General features: G+C 53.7%; 1 protein-coding gene across 2 annotated transcripts in view; it reads left to right on the top strand.

Moving 5' to 3' along the window:
• The window catches only part of TMEM184B (transmembrane protein 184B), a 49,077-nt gene that overhangs the window by 17,131 nt on the left and 7,720 nt on the right, over positions 1 to 24,226 (top strand). For both annotated transcript variants that reach the window (XM_060025659.1, XM_060025658.1), the window contains exons 2-5: positions 7,591 to 7,840; positions 9,360 to 9,525; positions 21,208 to 21,298; positions 21,819 to 21,894. In XM_060025659.1, coding sequence (XP_059881642.1) covers positions 7,649 to 7,840; positions 9,360 to 9,525; positions 21,208 to 21,298; positions 21,819 to 21,894 — 525 coding nt within the window. In that variant the 5' untranslated portion in view covers positions 7,591 to 7,648. The remainder of the gene's footprint in view (positions 1 to 7,590; positions 7,841 to 9,359; positions 9,526 to 21,207; positions 21,299 to 21,818; positions 21,895 to 24,226) is intronic.

Raw genomic sequence — 24,226 nt, 5'->3', positions numbered from 1 at the left:
CTTGTATTATGTTAGTTATACTTTGTATATCATAAAACCTACACCAAAAACAGAAATCAAAGGATGAGTTAAAGATGTAATAATTTTTAAAAATTAAAAAAAAAAAGTTTTGTTGGTGGTACAAAAACCTTTTGACTTCATGTACTTATTTTTGGAAACTGTCCTCTGATGCTCTGGGAAAGAGCCGTTTGTTTAGATACTTGGTTTTAATGGCCGCCGTCCCTGAAAAAGATCCCTGCCCAGGACATGTAGCTGCACACAGAGGAAATGCATCATTGGCTTTTTTTCTAAATCGGGTTACTCATTTTTCCATCCCATCCACTGTGTACGCAGAGGATTTGTTGAAATTTGGCTAGTACATTTCCATCCTCCCTGATGCCAATCAGATGTTCTTGTGAACTAAATGGAAGGTATTTTAAAGTTCTTAACACATGAGTCCAAAACCCACTCAAATGCTTTGGAAATTTTTAAACAGATTAGAAAATTCTGTTACGTAGGCTTTTAGGAGCTCAGATATGAGCGTTTTTGTAAGTTACAGACATACTGTTTTTGGTGATAAAATCCTACAACAGGAGAAGCACTTTCACATATACTTTTCCAGAAAGCTCTGCCCTAACTGAGGTTTCTTTCGAAGAGCAGTTCCTTTCTCATTCATTGTGATAACATGCCTTTCCTGTGAAGGGACATATTAAATATGCCTTAAGATGTTTTTGAAACATCCCTGGGAAGCATCTCTCTGATAACCAGTGGTCATAGGAAAAAATGGGGAATTGGAACTTTTTTTTTTGGTAAAAGAAAGATGTGTTGGGCTTCCCTGGTGGCGCAGTGGTTGAGAGTCCGCCTGCCGATGCAGGGGACACGGGTTCGTGCCCCGGTCCGGGAAGATCCCACGTGCCGCGGAGCGGCTGGGCCCGTGAGCCATGGCCGCTGAGCCTGCGTGTCCGGAGCCTGTGCTCCGCAACGGGAGAGGCCGTGGCAGTGAGAGGCCTGCGTACTGCAAAAAAAAAAAAAAAAAAAAAAAAAGATGTGTTGAGCTCCGTTGTTGGGTTTGACAAATCTTTCTGATTGCATTTCTACAAGATAACCAGTAAATCTCTGATACAATTTCCTGAGTGACTGCCCATCTCTTTACAAATTTGGTGGAAAATTCTACTGTTCTACGGTCTAAAGCTTTTTATTGTGGAAAATTTCTAACACAAGTAGAGTGCATAGTTTTGATAGAATGCATTTCTACCCGTCAGTCACTCAGCTGCAACAGTTAGCAACATCTGGCAATCTTGTTGCATCTGTCCCTCTCCCCCTTTTCAAAGAGCAAAAGCCCAGATGTCATGTTCTTTTTTGCCCTTAAGTAGTTCATTGTACATCTCTTCTTAATAAGAACCCTTTAAAAACTTTTAAATTTTGAAATAATTATAGGCTCACAGGAAGTGGCAAAAATAGTATGTAGAGTCCCGTGTACCTTTTTTCCCCCCAATGGTGACATCTCAAATTACTGTAGGACAGTATCAAAACCAGGACATGGACATTAGTACAGTACTGTTAACTAGACGAGAGACCTTATTCAGTTTTCACTGTTCTTATGTGTGTGTAGTTCTATGCAGTTTTGTCTCCTGTAGACCCCTGTAGCCGCCACCACTATCAAGATACAAAGTATCTCACCGCCTGGAGGGAACTCCCTGTGTTACCCTCTGGGTATCTGTGCGCCCACTTTCCTTGCTGCCTCCGCCAACCACTAATCTGTTTTCCATCTTTATAGATCTCTCATCTTGAGAATGTTATATAAACGGAATCGGGCAGTATGTGATCTTTTGAGATTGGCTATTTTCACTAAACATAGTGCCCTGAGATCTGTTTGGACTGTTGCCTGTGTCAATAGTTTGTTCCTTTTTGTTGCTGGGTAGTATTCCATGGTCTGGATAGAGCAGAGTTTAACCTTTCACCCGTTGAGGGACGTTTGGACTGTTTCCATGTTTTGAGGATTACAAACACAGCTGCTGTGAACATTTGTGATACGTTTTTGGGTGAATGTACAATCATATCTCTAGGATAAATGTCTAAAAGTGATTACTGGGTTGTATGGTAGGTGCATGTTAGTTTTACAAGAAACTGCTAAACTCTCTTCCAGAGCCGCTCAGCCATTTTATACTCCCACCAGGAACGTATGTGAGAGCCAGTTTCTCTGCATCCTCACCAGCATTTGATGTCACTGTTTCGTATTTATATGTGGGTAGTGATATCTCATTGTGGTTTTAGTTTGCATTTCCCTAATTGCTAACGTTGAACAGCTATTTATGTGTTGGCCACGATCCTTCTTGAGTGAAATGTCTGTTCATGTCTTTTGCGCATTTTCTGATTGGATTGTTTGGGTTTTTTTTGGTTTGTTTTCTTTTTTTACTGTTGAGCTTTGAGCATTCTTCCTATACTCTGTGTTCTAGGTGCTGGTGTGTTGGGTATGTGGCTGGAAGATATTTTCTTCCACTATGTGGCTTGTCTTTTCATCCTCTTCACAGGGCCACAGCATGAAAGCTGTTACTTTTAGTGAAGTCCAGTCAATTTTTCCTTTTACAGGGTCATGCTTTTGGTGTCAAGTCTAAGAACACTTCGCCTAGCCCTAGGTTTCAAAGATTTTCTCCTGGGTCTTCTAAAAGTTTTGTAGCCTTACACTTTACATTTAAATCCATGATGCGTTTTTGAATTAATTTTTGTATATGGTATAGGGTTTAGGTTAAGGTTCTTTTTCTTTTTTGCGTCTGGATATCCAATTGTTCCAGCACTATTTATTAAAAAGATTATTCTTCCTCCATTGATAAGGACTTTTATTTTTACATACCCACCATGCACCTAACAAAATCGGCAAGAATTCCTGTGTGCTGTGTATTTCAAAGAGGTCTTCTTTCAGTCATTGGTTTGTTCGCACCAGGACCCAACAGGGTCTAGTAGACATTGCATTTAGTTGTAATGTCTCCTTGGCTTTGTTCCATAACAGCCCCTCAGCCACCTTTGTTTATAAGCCCCTAACTCCTGGGAGAAACCAGGTCATTTGTCCTATAGACTGTCCCGTGGTCTGGCTTTGGCTGCTACTTCCTGGCGGTATCATCTGTTTTGCTACCCTCTGTATTTCCTGGATACTGGTGGTTAGTTCTAGCGACTTGTTTTGATTCCAGTTCACTTCTGGGGTGAGGGTCCTTCCTAGGTGGTGCTGTGTGCTGCCTGTGCACCTCACTAGGGGGCTCAACACTTCTGGCTGCCCCTGTTTAGTGATGTTGACCTTGACTGTGGGTTTGGAGGGTGCTGCCTGTTCCATCCCTTATCAGGTTCCCCATCCGCCTCTCACTTAGTGGTTTCATCGTCCGCTGATGATCTGTATCTATGCCCATTATTTGTGTTAGGAGTTGCAAAATGGTCATTTTTTTGGTCGCATTCTGTCTCCATTTACTAATGGGCTTGTGTAAAGTGGAACACTCCCCCGACAATGACGTCATTACCCTCAAATGTTATAGACGAAGCAGCTGAAGCTCTGAGAGATGAAGTCAAGCCAGCAGGCAGTGGAGTCCGGCAGGAGCTCGGCTTGGTGACTTCACAGCTGGAGCTCGGTTATGCCCCATAGAGACTCTGCCCCAAAGTCCCTGCCACTTCAGAGCCTACCCCACCCCTCTCCCCAGCCTTGGCCAAGGCAGTTGGTGCTTCCTCGGGGTTCCCTGGGTGCTCGGCACTCACCCTTGTGCAGTGCGGTGGGGGTAAGTAAGGCCTCTGGGTACCCCTGTTGCATCGAGCAGGCGTGTAGAGGAGCCGTGAGTCCTTGAGGCCGAGGCCGGGTCTTCCGTGCCCAGCACAGCACCCAGAGGCCTCCGGATGTGTTTGTTGGAAAGACGACTCCAGTGTCTCCCCTCAGGCTCTCTGCCTGACCCTGGCAGAAGTTTAACGTTCAGTCGATTAAGAAAATACAGGGGACCTGCCAGAGCATCTGGGGTTCTGAGCTGCATCCGTGTATCCCCACCTCTGGCATGTGTGTGCCGCATTGAAGAAAGGCAGCCGGGGGGGTGGGGGAGGCTTTTCCCTGGGGAGCAAACTCCCACTTCTCCCAGGTCCGGGGCTCCACTGGGCCAGTGTCCTGCTCACCTGGGGGACCCAGGCAGGCAGAGGTCCTTTCCAGGTAGGTGCCCGTCCCGAGTGTGAAAGGATGGGACCCCAGTGTACATCCTCTGCCACCAGCACCCACACTCTGTGAAGTTTGCGGGGTCTGGTGCCGTGAGCTGCCTGGGGTCCTGGGAACAGGGTGAGCTCTGGGAGACAGCCTTCCAGGAGCTGCCTTCACCTGCCTCTCTGGGTGCCGGGGACCCTGCATCTGTAAGTCAGAGCATTGTCTGAAGTGTTTTGGGGGGTTATTATGAAAACCCTCAAGTCATTTGGTGCTACCCCAGGAAGCTGTAAAACCCAGTTTCACATCATTTTTCTCATCTCTAAGATGTAGATAGTGTTGCTTACTTCAGAATTGCTGTGAGAGAAAGCATGAGATCACGTTGGGGAAAATGGTTTGCAAACAGCGAGGCCGCCCGAGAGTGAAGTAGACGGTTTGTATATCCCAGGGCCCCCAGTACGAAACATGGCCAGCGTGGGTCGGGCCGCCGGAGTGCTCGCCCAGGTTGTGGCTTCCCCTCCTGGGAAGTACCTCCCTCCCCTTCCTGCAAGAAGAAGTCAGGGCCCTGGTGAGACGGCCGTGACCCCTGTCCTGGAAGGGGGCTCTGGAGCCCGAGGGCAGCTCATCCACGGCCCGGGTTGGTAGACAGCAGGCACCTAAAACGTGTTATAGGACCCGGGTTTAAGTCCAGCGTCTAATTTGGGGGCAAGTCACCTGCCCTCTCTTGAGTGGACTTCTTGGGAACCAGATGACCTACATAAGGAGGGCACTTGAGTGTGAGGAAGCAGAGTCCCAGCAAGAAACGGGGCGGAGCCTTCATCAGCTCCCACAAGCTACACAGATGCCCTGGAGGGTTACCTGTGGTGCGGGTTAGGGTGGGGTCAGAGCTCAGCCGTCTCCCGTCTGGGGAGTCTGTACAGGGCCTTCTCAACACTGCCGTTAGTAGAGGACAAAACAGCCTTTGACACACCCGGCCCTTGCTCAGAAGGAGAAGATTGGGGAGTATTTGTACTTCCTGAAGCCCCCCCTCCCATTTCCTTGTGTTTGTTCATTTAATTTGGGATGACAGACAAAGATGATGATTTACAACCCAAATCTTCTTTTTCTGGAAATATTTCTGGCACTGCTTTTCAGTTTTGCAACCATACTTACAGGAGCTATTCTTAGACTTGTCACTGTGTCTCTTTTTCAAAGCACCACCAGTCTTTATATAGGCACCTTCTCCAGTTTTGAGTTTCTTTATATAGATGACGTCTCCAGTTTTGAGTTTTTAATCTAGATTCTTCTCTTGGTTGGTGTGTTATAGATCATTTATTTTTATAGGAAAATAGCAATATAGAGGGCTCTCCTGGGGTAATAACTTACAGCTAAGAGCAGACATGGCTCAGATGGGGGCAGAAGGGTGGGGAGATGGTGGGCAAAGAACCTCTTCTTCATTGCGGGGTCATGGTGCACCCCAGGAAGGCCCAGGGAAACCTCCCGTTGGTGTCAGAATGTTTTGGCTGAGAATATCAGCTCAGACTGGGAAGGCACTGGGAGAGGTCATCTGGGCTGACCTCAGGGTTCAGGCTGAGATGGTTGGGTTTGGGGGTTTGGCCATTTTCTGGGTCAGGCAGTGGGGACCCTCTGGGCCCAGTGAGCCCGTGCAGACACACGGCTGGTTGGGGTGGAGCTGAGACATGAGCCCCGGCCAGGGCTCTTTCGACTCTCACCTTTGCATCTGTTTGCATCAGTGGTTGGTTGGTCCCCTGGTCCATTGCAGGCTAGTCTTCCAGGGCCTCTGTTGCCAGGAGGCTCCGTGGCCCCAGGACGGCGTGCCTAACCTGTCAACAGGTGGCAGCACTGAAAGGCACTTCCGTCAGGGCCTTGGGTCTCGGAAGCTCGCGGATGCAGGAGTGACCAGCCCTCCCAAGAGCAGTTCCGGGTGGTTCTGACAGAATGGCTTTGCTCTTTGAGAGCGGTTCTAGCCCCCGGCCAGCATTGGTCCCTGTTTGTAAACTTGCCAGGAGATCCCTCACAACAGCTCTTCCCATAACATCTGGGTTGCCATCCAGCGTGAAACCATTAATTTGTTGCCACCAGGAAGTGCGGGGCTGACATGACAGCCCGCCTGGGGTAACTGCCTGGGATTCTGGAGTGCCATCCTGTGTCCCGCCCACTCCCATCTCTCCCACCCAGAATCTTCCTTTAGGCCAGCTTCCTCAACTCTGTTCTTTGCTTCTCTCTGAAGTACCTCAAAGTCCTTTTGGAATAAGTTGTGAAAATCAATAGATAATAAAATAAATGTTACAAGTGGCCTGGGTGCTCAGCCCGGTGCTGGGGATTTACAGATGGAAAAGTGGTCTTGCCTCGAAGAGTAGGCAGACTTAGGAGGATAAACGCGAGCCAATGACAGAGCGGCGTGTTACGTAGAACAACAGAGGCGGGTGAAATGCGTGGAAGTACCTGACTGGGGAAGGTGAACGGGACAGGCTTTTAGGAAGAGTGATACATGAGCTAAGTTAAAAGGTGAGCAGTTTGTTGGTGGGGAAGGGCCGCGAAGTCTCCAGAACGGCACAGCTGGTTGGGGAGGAGTGGATGCTAGCCATCAGGGAAACTGGGGAGAAATGGCAAAGAAGAGACACGTACCCGTAGAGGGGATGCCTCAGTGCTGAAGTGATCTTGCTAGACCCAGAGGTGTAAAGATGGGCGGAGCCAGCAGGTAATTACTGAGCACCTGCTGTGTGCCCACCCTGTTCCAAGTGCCAGAGATCCAGCCGTGAGCAGAGCGGGGCCCCTGCCCTCAGGGAGCTTGTGTCTGCTGCAGGAGATAGTTAATGAACATGTGAGTAAGGTACAGTTTGTCAGATGGAGTCGGATGGTAACGAGTGCTCTGGAGAGAAATCAAGCAAAGCAAAGTGGTCAGGAGCGCCTGGGGTGAGGGAGGGTTTGCCACATTTGAGCAGGTGGTCAGGGCAGAGGCCTAAAGGAAGTGCGGGAGTGAGTTGTGTGGCTGGGCAGAGACAGCCAGTGCAAAGGCCCTGTGGCAGGAGCAGGCTTGGCGTGTCCAAGAAACAGCAGGAGGCCAGTGTGGCTGGAGGGAAGGATCGAGATGGGAATTGTGATGAGATCAGAGAGCACGGAGGGCCCGTGTGCTCTGTAAGGACAGCAGCTTATACTCCGACGGAGATGGGAGCTGTCGGAGGGTTTTGAGCAGAGGAGGGACCCAATCTGGCTAACATCTTAGAAGGTTCACACGGCTGCCGTGTGGGGATGGTGTGGGCAAGGGCAGAAGCAGAGAGATCGGTCAGGAGCCTGTTCCATTAATCCAGGGGAGACATGCTGGGGGCTGGAGTGAGACGTGGTCAGGGTCTGGTCACATTTTGAAAGTGGAAGTAGAGACCTGGAGGGTTCTTTCCAACACCGCCACTGACGCTTGGAAGGAGGCTAACGTTGCGCTTCCCTCTCTCTAGGCCAGCTCATCGCTTACCCCGAGGGTTTCTCTCAGGAAGCCCCCTGCTGCCGGGCACCATGACTGTGAGGGGGGCCGCACTGGCCCCAGATCCAGCGTCGCCCACAACAGCAGCAGCCTCGCCCAGTGTCTCCGTGATGCCCGAAGGCAGCCCCACAGCTATGGAGCAGCCTGTGTTCCTGATGACAACCGCCGCTCAGGCCATCTCTGGCTTCTTCGTTTGGACGGCCCTGCTCATCACCTGCCACCAGGTACCCAGGCTGGGCAGGAGCCCCTGAGCCAGTGAGCCCCAGCCCTCTAGGGAGGTCCTGAAAGGTTTGTTGTCCAACAGAGTGTTAGTTAGGCCAGACCAGGCTACACTGCAGTAAAAAATAAGCCCGAAATCTCAGGGGCTTCACCCGGGGGAGTCAGGTTCCCGCTCAGTCAGCCCAGTGCAGGTCAGTTTCCGTTCTGTGTTTCCAGCATCTTGCAGCTTTTAAGACATCATCCATCTGACAGCTGTGGGGAGGGGCGTGTGCAGAAAGCACTCTGGGTGTTTAACTTTCTCAACCAGAAATGGCCCACTTCCAAGGGCCAGAACTGGTCATGTGTCTAGCCTAAACTGCAGGGGAGCCTGGGAACTGTTCAGGGGCACAGGATGGCAGTGACCCCTTTGCAGATGAGAAAATTGACACCCAGAGAGGGAGGAGGGAGGGGAACTAGCCTAGTCACGTACAGGTTGGTGGCGGAGCTGGGATAGAAGTCAAGTCTCACGTCCCCCTGTGCTCGCTGTCCCCGGGGAGGCTGCCATGGGCTGGGATGTGCCTTGGCTGCCCCAGGAAGAAGATTTGAAGGTTGCCAAGCGAAGAGGGGAGGCTGAGCCTGTTCGGGTCCCAGTGTTCCCTGTCCCTTCTAGAACTCGACTGCTTCCAAGGTGGTTGGCTCACAGCAGATGGGGAATACTTTGTTCTCTTCCTCCCAAGCCCAGGGCTCGGCTGGGCCAAGCATGAAGTCATGGGAGCGGAGACGAGAGACTCTGGCTGCTGGGACTGTGCATCGTGGTTAGAGCAGTTCTTGGCACTTGTATGCAGCTTTTTTTTTTTTCTCCTGCTTTCTAAAAACCACATTGCATTCTCCCAACTTCCCAGCAAGGCAGGCAGCACTGCACCTGTTCAACAGATGGGAAAATGAGACAGGCCATCACTGCAGCCATTCAGCCAGGAAGTGCTCCCACCTTCTGTGAAAGTGAGGGTCCCGTCCCTCCCGCCCTCTACACCATAAGTTAGTTAAGGGACGGGGTGGGGTGGGCGACCACCTGGACGCCTGTGTGTTAGCTCCATGCCCCAGGGGCCAGGTGTTTAGAAAGGCCAGGCGGCGGAGGGACATGCACACGCGTGTTAATAGCCTCCTCTGCACCAGGCACCCAGTTCCCAAACCTGGCCGTGCACACGGGTCCAGGGAGCTTGTCACAGCTGTGGATGCCGGCACGTCCCTGGCTGATGTGCACGGTCTTGGGCGTGGCCTCGTGGCCGGTGTCTGTGTGGTGGCCCTGGCGCCACCACGCGCAGCCTGCAAGCTTCACGCGCCCTGTGGTTGATGCTCCCACAGCCTCACGACGGAAGTTTTGTGTCATCACACTTTACAGAGGAGGACGCCAAGCCTCAGGGTTGAGTAACTTGGTCCCAGCGCTCGTGAGGACGGAGCTAGACACGGGCTGGTCTCCTCCTTCTGTGGAGCAGGCGGGCCAAGGCGGGCCGTGGGCCCTGACTGACCCGGCCCCTCTGCCCCCAGATATACATGCACCTGCGCTGCTATAGCTGCCCCAACGAGCAGCGCTACATCGTCCGCATCCTCTTCATCGTGCCCATCTACGCCTTCGACTCCTGGCTCAGCCTCCTCTTCTTCACCAACGACCAGTACTATGTGTACTTCGGCACCGTGCGCGACTGCTACGAGGGTGAGGACAGCGCGAGCGGCGCCGGGAGGGCCAGGGGAGGGGGGTGCAGAGCTGGGCCAGGGGCTGTGCACCCACCTTGTCTGGGTGTCCCAGCTTCCTCCCTGAGGGGCCAGCCGTCACTTCTTGAACCCCTTCACGGTTTCCATCCAGGTACCAGCACACATGTAGCCAGCGTCTCACCTGCTGAGGCGCTTTGCGATGCGGCCCCCAAACACCTCCACAGATACCTGGGAGCAGGGACCCTCCACCTGTGTCTCATTTCTCAGTGCCGGCATCTCTGATGGGGGAGTGGGCAGCAAATAAGCGGTCCATTTGTAGGTAGAAGCCCCAGGTACAGACGGGTAAGGGGCTTATCCAGGGGTCCGTGGTAAGGTGGTAGCAGGACTGGACCTCCCTCCCCACGTGTCTGAATTCTGAGGGCTTTGTCCCTGGAGAAGCCCGTGCTACTGGGGCAGGTGACTCGCTGCCTTTCAGGGGGCAGTTCTCGTGTGTGGTGTGAAAGCACCACCCGCTCCTATGCCGAGTTGCAAGCACCGGCCAGGCCCTGTGCTGGGCCCTGGGCAAGCCCGCCCTCAACCCGCCTGCTCTCCGGACATCTGTGCCACCTAAACTGTCAGCACAAGGAGACAGGGACGCTCTCTCCCAGTGGCCCTGGCCTGGGGTGGGCGGGGAGCAGCGTCTCAGAGAATGAGTCAGCGTCCGCCATGTCGTACCGTGGATGAGCGTTCGTTCTGGGCAGAGAGGAGTCCCAGCGTGCTGGGCTGGGAGGCGCTGGGAGCTGTGCAGGGGGCCGGCCACGGCCAGAGGAGAGACCAGCAGCTGAAGGGCATTGCCGTGGGAGCAGGGACGGGGACATACAAAGCCTTGTGGGACATAGAGGGAAACTTAGATTTTCTTTTTACTGGTGATACACAAACATACGATGTGATTGGAAACTGCAGTTTAGAAAATCTCCAGGTGGTGGGTGGGTGAAGGGGAGGGGGTGAAGGGGAGGGGGTGGCCAGAGGCCCCAAGACAAGTCACAGGCCAGCGATGCTTTGGCCTGTACCCAAAGAGGCCAGCAGGGATGGGAAGGAGGGTCCTTGAATTCAAGACCCCTGCTCTGATGCCCACCCTCCTCTCACGGTCCTGCGTTTTCCTGTTTTCTCCCCGTACCTGCACTGTTGGTTTCGGGTAGAGTGACCAGACCTGGTATTCCTTATGCCGAGGCCCGGCAGCTCTGACCACGACTGGTTATTTGCTTCCCAGACCCCAGAGGGCTTTGCCCCAGCCCTGGGCTCAGTGGATATTGGGGTGCAGCATGCTCATCCCCAAAGAAGCTAGAGTCTCTCTTCTTGTCCCACTTTGAACCTGAGGACTCGCAGGGCACAGGAAATGCCTTTGGACTTGGCGAGGGAATGCAGGCACCTGACAGGCACAAACTGTGCCCCACCAGCCCTGCGGTCACATTGACCCCTTTTCCCGCCCACCCGGCACATCAGTTTCCCCAGTGACTGCAGAGCCTCCTCCTTCATCTTGCCTCCAGCATCTCCTCGGAAAGGCCTCCCCGTCGCTCCTGCTCCCAGACCCCTGTCCAAGTCCTCTCGGCCTCACCGCGGTTTGCAGTTAAGCTCAGACAGCCTGTGAGCCCGGTTTGCTCCGTCTCGCTCGTGGACTGTCAGCTCCATGAGAGCAGGAGTGGGCGGAGAGCCTGTGCGACAGAGCCAGGCACGTGATGGGTGCTCACTCCTTCTGCATTTTTCGAATGAATAAGGGACTTTATTGAACACCTGCTGCATGCCTTGCGTTCGCCCACATGGGGCCTCATTGAATCCCCAGGCTGGCCCGGCTCTGTCAGGTAAGAACACTGCGGCCAGGCGGGGACCTGCTCAGGGCATAACTGGGGCTCTAGCGCCTGGTGTTCCTGGAAGCAGTGGAGTCCCCAGGGAGACCTTTGGGCACCTGGGGAGCTGTAAAGGCTGAGGTTGGGGAAGGTGGAACTGAGAACCCTTTTCCGTTCAGCTGCCAGCCTTGCCCGGTGCTCAGGAGCAGCCAATGCCGACTGGTTTCTTGAGAAGCAAAGAGCTGATCCCTGCTGGGGGCGGAGGTGGGGGGTGTCTCCTATGTGATGGGGGGCAAGTATAGGCTCCTTTCTCTCCTGGGCCCTGAAGTCTGGGGCGCATGGCAGAAGGGGGGCACCGCCGGGGCCTCCGCACCATCCTCACTCCAGGCCTCAGAGGCAGCAGCAGATGGTTGGTAACTCCCCCCACCCCAGAAGCCCTTTTGTTCAGGCCCTGCCTGTCCCAACTTTCCTCCCAGCCACGTAAAGGTCCTCCCGGGAAGCCTGCTGCCCTGCGAAGCACATCTCCTAGCAACGCTATTATCCGCTTGGCCTCTCCGAGGGAGTTTACAAACAGCACAGCAGCTGCTGTGAAGTTCAGGCTGCCCCCCGCCCCCCCCCCACCCCCGAGTTCACCAGCTTGCAGTGTCTGAGTCAGTGGGCTTGGCCCTGGCCTGGCCAGCTCGAGCACCTCTGCTCTGTCTCGGACCCTCCCCTTTTGTGGTCTTATCTGCAGCTGCCAGCAAGAGCTTCCCCTGTAGAGTTGGTGATGGGGTGTGTCCCTTACACTTCAAAGAGAAGCCCCCTCCCCGTTCATTCCTCCTCCCACCCTTCCTCCTCAGTGGCCCAACGCCTGGAGCCAGCCCGTCCCGCAGGCCAGGTCAGAGCCAGACTCTCTGCCGGGCATCGCAGGGACATTTGCTTTTCTTTTTAACAAAATTAAAACAACTAAAATTTTACTTTTATTAAGGTAATACATGCATATGTTTGAAACACAGAACTGCCCCAACTCCTCCTCACTCCCAAAGTCATCCTGCTTTAAACTCTTTAAACCGGTTTCTTTTTCTAGAATAACCTAAAAATATGATTATACTGTTGTTTCTTGATTTTTCAATTTTATGTAGTGTTCTATAGTGACTTCCTGCTGTGGAAGGTCTTGATTTAGGTATGTTACCTCCAACTACACACACACACGCACGCACGCGCGCGCGCGCACACGTTTTCTTTCCTTCATCTTTTTAATGTGACCCTATCATGATTTTTCTTAGTCTGTGTTCAGCGTATACATCATTACACGTCTGTAAATGTTGTTCAAAGCTGAGCCTTACAGTGTCCCAAGACGACGTTTCCTCGTTTGACTTCATTTTTCCTCTGGTTACTACTTGTCTTGCTTTTTGGTTTGCTCTGTTTTCTGTGTCTCTATCATTACTTTATTCCGCAAATGCTTCAGGCAAGTGAAAAAAGAAGCCCTCCTGTCAGTGACGCCAGACACATCAGCTCGCCTCCTAGCTCTAGGGTTTCCGGATGGTGGTGCTCCTGGAGCCCTGCCCTTCTTGCTCCCGTCTGCACTGCTTGCCCTTGAGGCCTCCTTCTGCTCAGCTGTTGTCCTGGGTCTTTCCTTCACCGTCATCCCGGGAATCCTGTCGCCTCTCCTGTCCTGAATCACCTGCTCCTTGGATGCCATCTTTTCCACTTTTGACGTCTGCTCTCTTCTTAGTTCGCGCACGTCTAGGAGCTCCCTGAGAAAAAAAGTTGCATGGGAGTTTTGTTTTTTGAAATCTGAAAATTATCTGCAAATATCTTTATTATATTGTTTATTCGATTGGTGTTCAGTGGGAATATGATTCTAAATTGGAAATCATTTTCCCTCTGAATTTTGAAGGCATGTTTTTCACATTCTCTTAGTTTCCAGTGTTGTTTTTGGAAAGTCTGCTGGATTCTGATCCTTAATGATTGTATGTGACCTTTTTTTTTCCCCCCCTGGCTTTTAGGCTCTTGCCTTTATCCCCATTGTCCTGAAACCTCACAAGCGGTGGGATGTTCATTGTGCCGGGCCCCTGATGGGCCCTTTCAGTTCAGTGTGGAAGCAACCCCCGTCCTGTGGTCCTGGGAAGTTTTCCTGAATGTGTTTTGATCATGTCTTCCCCTCCACTTTATTAGCCCTCTTTCTGGGATTCCTGTTAAGCAGAATGTTGCACTTCTGGATTGAGCCTCAAATTTCCTTTACAATTTCCTGGGATTTTCCATCTCTTTTTTGTTCTGCTTTTCAGGAGGTGTTTTTTTTGTTTGTTTGTTTTGTTTTTTAATCGTTACCTTTGAGCTTTTCTGTTGAAGTTTTTTTCTCTCTCTCTCTTTTTGGCTGCATTGGGTCCTCGTTGCTCCACGCAGGCTTTCTCTAGTTGTGGCGAGCAGGGGGCTGCTCTTCGTTGCTATGTGTGGGCTTCTCATTGCGGTGGCTTCTCTTGTTGTGGAGCACGGGTTCTAGGCACACGGGCTTCAGTAGTTGTGGCACACGTGCTCGGTAGTTGCGGCTCGCGGGCTCTAGAGTGCAGACTCAGTAGTTGTGGTGCACGGGCTTAGTTGCTCCACGGCATGTGGGGGTCTTCTCAGACCAAGGATCGAACCCATGTCCTCTGCTTTGGCAGGTGGATTCTTAACCACTGTGCCACCAGGGAAGTCCCTCTGTTGAGGTTTTATTTCCTTTATCATGTTGTAAAATGTCAGGAGCTCATCCTTGCTCTCTTTTTCCTAGCCTTGTTCTTGGTATTGGTTCTTCTTTTTCTGGGGATGCTAATTACAGTTTTCTTCTGTTCCCTGCATTATCTCTGTCTCCTGAATTCCTTCCATCTGTTTGTTTGCTTTGCTCTTTGACCTTTGGGTAAGAAGCTTTCCTCAAATGTCTCAGGTCCTTGGCTATTTTTTATATTTAAGAATGGGGGCTTCCCTGGTGGCGCAGTGGTTGAGAGTCCGCCTGCCGATGCAGGGGACACGGGTTCGTGCCCCGGTCCGGGAAGATCCCACATGCTGTGGAGCGGCTGGGCCCGTGAGCCATGGCCACTGAGCCTGTGCGTCCGGAGCCTGTGCTCCGCAACGGGAGAGGCCACAACAGTGAGAGGCCCGCGTACCACAAAAAATAAAAATAAAAAAAGGATGGGGCTTAAAACTGCTGGGCCTCCTCCCAGTTGGGTGATAGGACACGGGGCGTTTCCTCTTCCATTTTCGTGTGGTGGCGGGGCAGACACCAAATGAAGGCTTTGATTCTGGACCTGTTTCCCCAGAGAATAATGTTCTCATCTCCTGCCTGGGAGGAAGGAGCTGAGGGGCTGAGCTACAGGTGCAGCCCGGGAAAGGCCTTGGACATCTCCCCTTGGTATTTAGACTTCCTCTCTCTATTTTCTGCAAGTCTTCGCGTTGCTGTCCTCAGCTGGGCCAGGTTCTGTGAGGACAGAACCATCACAACCTGTCTTGAAAGTAAAAAGCCCAGAGCTCCACGTGGACACTTGTAGGCCAGCGTTTCCATTTGCACCCCTACCCACAGCCATCAGAGCTGCGTGGTGCGCCCCGTCTTCGGGTTCCTGGGGTTCTCACTGGCTCCCTCCTGTCCCTGGGGTTAGTGACCGTGCCGCATCTTCCAGAGCTTTGGTCGACATCCCTTGTTTGCTGCCTCTGGTGCCATGTCCTTGTCCTTGAAGGTTTGTACCTTCCCCCCATTCGTTCTCACTTCAGGGGCATTTCAGGGGAGAGTGGAGGTAAACCCTGCGAGGTGGTGTTTCCATTTTCCAGGGAGAAGTGAATGCTTGTCCACGGTGCCCCTGCTCTGCAGCTACTGCCTGGTAAGGGCCGGAATTCACAGAGCCTAAGGAACGTGCCACCAGGGTGTAGGGGGCAGGCAGGGTGGAGGGGTAGAATCCAACCCCCTTACCTACATTTAGTGTTTGATTGTGTTTGGGGTGAGAGGTAGCCCCTAAAGTTGACTCTGAGACAGCCTGGGGAGCTCTGTGGGCAGACATGTGGGTGGCCAGAGCTCAGACGAGGGAGACACCCTCCACAGGTGTTTCGCGCGGCACTGTTTTCTCAATAACGTTCGTGTGGCACGTCACAGTTTCCCATGCATTTTTCATTACTGTTAGCTCATTCTCACCTCTCAATTACCTGGTGGGGTATATATTATCACCCCCGTTTTACAGATGTGAAAAAAAAATTCACGTAGGCTAAGAAACTTGCCCAAGTTACCCAGAGAGTGATTGCCAGAGGCTGGACTCAGCCCTGGGTCTCTGAGGCCTAGGAATTGCTCCGTGCCGGCTTGGTGAAGGAATACAGGACAAGTTTCTCCCCTACAAAAGTGTGAACTCTTGTTAAGGGAAGAGATTTTACATGCATGAAAGAAGCAAAGGATGACGCCTCATTTTCTGAAAGCTGTCCCGGTTTCAGATTTGGGACAAAACTTAGCTTCCTGGAATCTGGCCCAAGTAAAACGTCTTCCCAGGTAGGGAGCACACAGCCTGGATGAATACCGCTGAGGACCACAGAAGACCCAGAGGCCAGTGTGCTGCCAGGAGGACTCACGGGCTGGTGGTGGCCCTTGTTGGCCATGGCTCTGAGAGAGCCAGGAATCAGAAGAGCTCAACCAATCAGAATAAAGGCAGATATCCGGAAGAAACAAATAGAAAGAGGGACCAGAATCAGTGTTTCGGGTGGCAAGAAGCATCAATGAGCAGGAACGGCAAAGGACAGAAAAGCTATGAGGAAGGAAGAGCAAAGTGCCGTCGGAGCAGCTCAGTGTCTGGGGACAGGTGCTTAGGGAGGACCCCGCCCACCTGGCTGTAGCACGTCGCATCCGTCGTTGTCAGCGGTGATCACCAGTCACAGAAAAAGCAGGAAGGAATGTTTGGGTGCCCCTGTTTACTGAGCAGAGAAGGTTTCTGTCCAAAGTGGTCAAAATTAAGTTTTCCGGGCTCATCCACAAGTTACTCTGAAATATATCTTTCCAAATAACCGAAGTATTTCTGTGCAGCGAAAAGGGCTAGGCCCTGAGGCCGGCTTTAGGGGCTGCAGGTGTGTGGAGGAGGTGAGCTTGGGATCGTCAGTGACCTGGAGCCAGTGTCACTTGCAGTGGGGGACTCACGAGGACAGTCCTCTGCAGCTGGCAGGGACAGTCAGAGTGTGCTTCTTAGCGGGTCCTCTCTTGAAGTCCCTCGGGCCCCTGAGGGCTGTGTGGTTGCAGTTGTCAGGCCAGGGGGGATGCTGGATGGGAGGCTGGGTGGAGAGTAACCTCTTGGTCTGCAGCTTCCTGTCCAGACAGCTCTTGGTGGGAGAAGTTGCCAGTGAGGAAAGAAAGCCTCGCATCTCAGGGTCAGAAGGGACCCTAGCTTCCGACCTAGCTGCTTGGAACCCCTTTAATGTCTCAGCTCAGAGGCTGCCTAGCCTCTGATTGCATGCTTCCACTGGCAGGGAGCTCACTACCTTTCATCTCTGAAGACTACCTGCCAGAAATTGTTTCTTATACTAAGCTGAAGTCCTAGGATCTGCCCCTGGGATGAGTGGGTCCTGTCTGACCGTCTGGACGAAGGTGGTCCACACTTATATGAAAGTGATCCCTAATGTCTTTTCTCCAGGCCTCAAGTCTCCAGTGCCATCCTCCTTTCATCTCCATTCTGGTCCTTTGCCCCTGATTGTGTGCATCTGTCTCTAGTTCCTTTAAGATTTGGTATCTAGAATGGAGCTGAAAGTTCCAGGTACCTGATTTTCCAGGGCAAGAGAGAGAGAGGCCGGGGTGGGGTGGGCGGGAACCCATCCCTTCCCTCATGCTGGATGCTCCCTGTGGGCCCCTTGGTCACTTGTGTGTCTGGGGCCTCTCCGGGGGACCAGAACTGGAGCTGTGGTCAGAAGCGTGGTCAGGAGACAGTGCTGCCGGTCGAGAACCCCACTCATAATCTTTTTTGCTCCTCTGATGTCCAGAGCCAGCATATCACTGTGTTTGTTCCTGGGGTTTGTGTTGAGTTGTCCAGCTGGGGTGGGGGGTGGGGGTATTTTGCATGGCTCGGAAGGGCATTGATTTGTCCAGATGGTCAGTGGGTCTTGGTGTGGGCTGGTTGAGGAGATCTCGAGATTCTATCTTGTCTCCCTTCTCCGAGATGCATTATTGACTCACTAATGACTCTTTAACAGACACCGTCAGCAAACTGGTATTTGGCCAGACTGTCTGGCCCCATAGCACTGTGAAAAGGTCAAAAGTCCTGAACTGAGAGATGGATGAAATTTGATGATCTGACCATTGAATGCAGAGCTGCATATGGACAGACAGGTGGACCACGTAATCAGGAGCGTGCTGCGTGTGCTGTGACACAGGAAAGGATGTGAGCTCGGGCACCAAGCTCTTCCCAGGAGTGGACTGCAGGACAGCCTAGCTCGGTGGTTCTGGACAGAGAGGCTGATGAACCTTGGGCCCCTGTGGCCTCGCCTGAGGGTTTTGTCTTTGGGGACTGGAAGTCTGATCACCTTGGGGAAGGTGCAGCTTCCCAGGCTGTGACAGGGTGAGCTCCTTGAGTGCAAGACTGAGTGTTGGCCATACCCGCCTGCCCCGCCTCTCTGAGCCTCACCTGGGTGGCCTGTGTCCATCCATTCGTTTCGTTTGTTCCTTCCGTGTTGATTGAGTATGGAAGTGTCAAGCCCTTTGGTAGTAGTTGTGGGTGGGCCTCAGTTCCTGCCTGCAAGGTGTTTACAGTGTTTACAGAAGACAGTGGGTAACACTGTGGACTGTTCATCGTGAGCACAGCCTTATAGATAAGGCATCACACTCCCACCCCTAAGGCCCATCCTCACAGCAGCCTCACCAGGAAGAAGCTGTTGTTATCCCCGGCTTAGAGATGAGGAAACCGAGGCACAGAGCACTTAAGAAACTTGCCTGAGATCACACAGCTCCTAAGTGGTGGAACCATGATTCACACCCAGGCAGTCTGGCTCCGGGATCCATGGCTTTCTGGCTGCTTTATGCTGCCTCTTGTACTGGAAGGATCAGACAGATCAGCAGAGAGATTGTGGGGTGTGATGTGAGCATGGCGACAGGACGGGGGAGGCTGCCAAGGACAAGGTGGCATCTGAGCTGGGTCTGCCCCTGGGGTTTAGCAGAGAGATGGGGATGTGCCGCCGAGGGGAGGTGAGAGATCACGGCGCGTCCTGGGAACTCCGGAAGTGGGGTTACGTACATTCCACTTACTGTAGCTGTGTCCATAACTACCCCCAAACAGACTAGTGTGAAACAGCCATGTACTGTGTTCATGGCTACTGCACGTCAGGAATTGGGACAGGGCACGCTGGGGACAGTTTGGTCCTGCTCCGTGGTACCTGGGCCTCAGCTGGAGACCTGAAGGCTGGGGGAGGGGCCACCTGATGTCTGGTTTACTTACGTGTCTGGCAGTTGACGCTGATGTCAGCTGGGGGCCTCACTTCCTCCCCCACGTGAGCCTCTCCATGTGGACTCTCCACGTGGGCCAGCATGGGCTTCCTCACCGCCTGGTGGCTGGGTCCAAGGGCAAGCGTCTCAAGAGAGGAAGAGCCGGAAGAAAGAGGCCTTTTCTAAGCCCAGCGTCAGATGTCACCAAGCTTCGCTTCCGCCGTGGTCACCCCAGTTCACCCAGATGCAAAAAGAGGGAAGAAGACCCCATCTTCTGAGAGGAGTGTCGTTGTCATGGGATGTGGCTGCCTTTGGAAGATACCGTCAACCACAAGACAGCTGGACCCAGACTGGAATGGGCACATCCACCCTACTTGGCCTTATATGGTTCTGGACGAAGGTTATTAGCAGCCTGACATCAGATTGGGCGTGATGCCCCCCGCCCCTCACCCCCCTGCCGTCAGATACCCCGAAGTTTCTGTCAGTGGAGAGTGATCTGGAGCCCAGTCAGTGGAGATTCCTGCAGCCACCAAGCATCCCGAGCTGCTTCTGTGTCGGACAGGCAGCTCACAGGGCCCTCAGCCCCGTCAGGGGACAGATAAACAATAGTGGCCGTGACAGCCAACACTGAGAGTGCTGGCCGCTCTGCTGAGCGCTTTGCATACTCACTGAAATCCTGCCACCTCCTAACTCCGTAGGGGCTCTTTCTGTCTCCATTTTAACAGGTGAGGAAACTGAGCCACAGAGAGGCTCCCAGCAGAGTCACACTGCAAACCCTCTGCTGTGTGTCTCTAGGGGGACGGTTGCAGCACAGGTGACAGATGCTGTGGGTCATGTTTATGCAGGGTGCCACTTGGGCCCCTGTTCCCCAGCCCCAGACGTGCAACCTTACTAGGTTAGAGCAACTGAGGGGCGTACAGCCCGCAAATATATTCCTTTCCACGTTGCTGAAGGCCAACTTCTACCTCCAAACGTACGGCCAGGATTTCCTGTGTTCCAGTTTCAGGCAGTCAAGCGTTTGTGGTGTGGTTAGTACGTGCCGAGGGCTGGGCCCACGCTCGAGGGAGAAGCAGGCTCCCAGTCAGTAATCACACTCCAGGGGTGGGCGGGGCGGGGGCACAGCGTCTGTCTGCAAACCGGTAGGTTCCGTGGGTGGGGACGCATGAGCCCCCATGGTGGTGGCCGAGGACTTCTCATGGTGGGTGGTGTCTGACGGGTTGACGGTACCAGCAGGTCAGAGGGCAGGGCGTCCAGGCCGTAGGATCTGCAAGGGCAGAAACACAGAGGGCACGAGACCCTGCCGAGGGGAAGGGGGCACCTAGTGTTGCTGGGAAGGAAGTGTGACGGGTGGGCAGGGACCAAGCCACCTGGCGAGAGATCTTGAGCTGAGCTAGGGGGCTGCACCGGGGGCCCTTGAAGGCCCTTCTGCTGCACCGGGGTTGGCTGGTCAGATAAGAAGGAGCCCGCTGGCTGCAGGGCTGCTGGTGCCTCTCCCTTGATCTTATTATCCCCTGACCCCGCCTTGACCCTCCCCTTGGCCTCACTCCTGCGCTGGACACGTCTCCTGTTCCCCTGCGCTAGGTCCCTGATCTGCCTCCTGCATCCTCTCCTCCGTGGCGTCCTCCGCTGTGCACCTTGTCCTCCCCTCCACGCCCTGGCTCCCTGGCTCCCCGCACTTCTGTGTGCTCCTAGCGCCCTGCAGGCAGCAGCCTGCCTTTGCTGACCCCGCAGAAGTCCTCTGACAGGAGACCAGTTACAACATAGTGCTGTATTTGCGGCATTTACAGCGTACTTCTGCTGTGCCCTAGGTCGCTGTTGTAAATTGTGGATCTCTGTGGGTGATGTCAAGCTGTGTCATGATTCAGGATGAGCTGGCCCAGCTTCCTAAGGAATTTGCACTATATTTTGTGCACCTCTCATAGGTTTTGCTACAGCTTGTCATGCTGTGCTCACTGAGATGCCGCTACCCGCTGCTGAGTGCATAAGGGGTTCTATCTCATTCTTGCTGAGCATTTCTCCTGAGATCCCTCTGGAGAAAGTTTTATTGTTGCTTTGTCCTAAAATTGTGATCTGTGACACACAAACAGAAAAGTGCATAAAGCTAATAACCAACTGTAAAGCCGAAACCCAGACCACGCACACTGCCAGCTCCTCAAGCCCGCAGCACCCCGTCCCGAGCTCCCCTCCCACAGCTCCCCACACGGCCCTGGATTTGGTGCTAATCACTTTCTTGCCTTTCTTTGTGGTGTGACCAGCAGTGTGTGTGCGCCTCCCTGAACAGCATGATTTAGCCGTGACTGATTTTGATTACAAATGGAATATTCACTGCGGGTTCTTATGTCCCTGAGGTTCCCTCCCCGTTGCTGCCTGTGACTGTGGTTCTTTCACTTTCGTTGCTGTTTAGAATTCCACCATCTGTTTATCCATCCTGTTGATTTGAGTGCTTTTTCTCTGGACATTGTTTTCACAGCCTTGGTCATCTATAATTTCCTGAGCCTGTGCTATGAATACCTTGGGGGGGAAAGTTCCATCATGTCAGAGATCAGAGGGAAGCCCATCGAGTGAGTATGAAGTCCCCCCAGAGCCCCCCCACACCACCCTGTTTCCTGGGCCTGACGTTCTCCGAGCTCTCCTGGCGTCAGCCGGTCACACAGACCATCCCTGCCCGTGACCTTGACCTCTGCCTCTCCCACACTTCCTGAGCGAGGCCATTCATTGGAACTCTTGGGAGGGCCTGTCTGGCTCTTTCTCCTTCTCTCTCTTCCTGTCCTTTCCTGTTTGCCTGTTTCTCCCTCTTGTAGTTTTTACGTTCAGTGCCTTTTAAGTTGGTTTGTTACCCCAAGGTCGGTGTCTCCCTGCTCCTGCATATACCCTACTGCATACGCAAACACTCTCCTGCTTCTCTCCCTGTGCTTGGCCTTGTGCTCAAAGACTGCCCAGGATCCAAGCCCCATCCTCACCCTACCCCGCCCTACCCCAGCTTGTCTGGATCTGCAGGAGGGTGAGGGCGGCCTCCCGCAGCCCTGCCTTCCTGAGTCCGGCTCTTTGCTCACCAGCCCCTTCTCTGCTCGCCTCTTCCAGGTCCAGCTGCATGTATGGCACGTGCTGCCTCTGGGGAAAGACTTACTCCATCGGATTTCTGCGGTTCTGCAAGCAGGTGGGCACCCCCAGCAACTGCCCTGGTCAGGAGTTGCAGGCCAGGCACCAGGAGCCTGGGTCTGTGCCCTGGAGTAGCCGCTGCAGGGGCCGTGCTGCCCCTGGTTGACATAGGGACAAAGACGGGCATAGGGCCCACCTGCAGGGTTCCCATTTCCTGTGAGGCACCCCAAGCCCCAGCACCCACTCCCTGAGCAGTTAGGGATGCACCTGCATGGGTGGGGTGTGCTCAGAGGGGAAGCAGCAGGTCTCCCAGGAGTGCCTGATGCAGCCCTGGGCAGGAAGTGGTCCCAGACTCCTGCTCACTTTGACCAAGTTGTGGCGTGTGAGTGTCTGAGGAAGTGCATGGCGAGTCTAGAATCTGTTTGAAAACTTCTGATTAGCTGCGGCTAGAGACCAGGAGGGTTTCTGCATTAAAGAACATGACAGAACAGGCCTGAGCAGCCTCTGGTCCCTTCCCCCATTTCCCACTTGTCAGGCAGTCTAGCAGCTTCCAGTTTCCAGAGCTGCCACCCCAGTGGCCTCGAGTGGCCTGGGTGGAGGCAGTGTGGTGTTGTGCATAAGTGCACGGGTCTGGGTGTCTGACCATCTGAGTTTGAATTCCAGCCTCTCCTGTGACTGTGTGACTTTGGATAAAGTACGAAACCTCTCTGAGCCTTGGTTTCCTCTTCTGTGAGATGAGTGTAATGATACTTACCTCAAGGGATGGTTTGAGGAACAGGTGAGGGAAAGCCCTTAACACAGCCCTGGCTCAGAGCCCGCTGTCCGTTGCCCGGGAGGCAGGCAGGCACCACGCCCAGCTGGCATGACCTCGATTTAGTCTCCTCTGGGGCTCCACAGGGCCTGTCAGCCCGTCCAGCATCATGCAGCGTCGTCACGAGGGGAAATGAAACCCACGGCGCATCACCGTGACCTGCGGGAGCACTGGCCTTTCTGCTCCCTTTTGGGCGGGGCCGTGCCTGCAGTGCAGACGCACCCACAAAGCACTGCCTGGGCGGCCCAGTCTGCAGTTCTGCTTCCAGATCCTCCTTCCCTAGGGTGTTTCTAAATTCAAAACCTCCCCGCAGGACCTGCAGGGAAGGAGTTCAGACTGTCTTGGGTTCAGGGTGGGGCCTGTCAGAGCCATTGTTTACCAGCGCTGGCCCAGCTGTGACTCACCGCCTTCTTTGATGGTGATGTTGTGTATGAAGTTTTGACCCCAGATCACTAGCTGGGTTGCCTTGTTGCAAATTATTCCCCAGCCCTGTGGGCTTTGATGTTCCACTGCTGTTCCTGGAAGTGGCAGGGTCAGGTGGTAAAAGGAAAGAGCTGAAGAAGCCGCCTCCCCCCTTTCCCACGTGAGAGAGGACACCGCAGCTTTGTCACCAGTGCCGGTGCCTGGGTCTGAGTCTCCTGGAGAGTTTGCCTCTTCTGCCACTTCAGCTTCTCTGTGCCTCAGTTTCCTCATCTGTACCCTGAGGACGCTGACAGTACTTAGAAGTCACGGGGCTGTCGTGGGCCCCAAGTGAGCTGACCCGGGGCAGCAGCAGCCTATTGGCAGGCTCGCAGGGCTCGCCTGGGACACGCTGCTGACCCTCCCTTTCCCCAAAGCGTGCTGGTCCCGCTTCCCCTAGGGGGCGGGGGGCAGGGGAGTTCTGTGGGTTTGCTGACAGCAGCATCGCCCCTCTAGCCCCCGTCACACGCGCCTCTCCTCCTGGCAGCCACGCGGCTCAGGCCGCCCCGGACTCCCCTGCAAACTGCACTCGAGCCTCTCTCGGGACAGAGACTGTGGGTTCCACGGGTTACTGTCTCTGCTCCGGGCCCTTGTCCCATTTGGAGGCACGCTAGCTTGGCCTTGTTAGATGGCTCCCGTCTCCACAGAAGGGGCCTCGTGGCTTCGACTTACTTGCTTTCAAGAGAATCGCGCTTCTGGTGATTCTATGGGCACCGAGGGTGCCTCTGGCGTTTACTGGCGCCTCTGTAGGGACGTGTGGAAACCTGGCTGAGGGATTCTTCCCGTGGCAGAGGCCTCTGCTGAGCGCTCAGAAGTGGGAGACCTCCAACGACGCCCCGTGCGGTCTTGTTCTCCAGTCCCCGCACAGCGACCGTGCAACACGGGGCTGGTTACAACCATCTACCGTGAGCAACCGCTCGGAGGCCAGGTGACCGCCCCCTCGGGCTTCGGCAGCGGTAGTTGGCAAAAGGCCAGAATTCAGACGCCTGCCGGGACTCCGGACCTTGGGCTTCAGGCTTCCTCCTATTTTATGCTCCTGTGGGGTCATCTCCATCCCCAGTAAGACCCCAGCTTGACAGAAACCCTGGACCCAGGCCTAGAGCATGGGGCAGGGAGCCAG

This window comes from Delphinus delphis, chromosome 11 (genome assembly GCF_949987515.2).
Source record: "Delphinus delphis chromosome 11, mDelDel1.2, whole genome shotgun sequence".
Lineage (NCBI taxonomy): Eukaryota > Metazoa > Chordata > Mammalia > Artiodactyla > Delphinidae > Delphinus > Delphinus delphis.
This window is presented reverse-complemented; position numbering and strand designations above follow the sequence as displayed.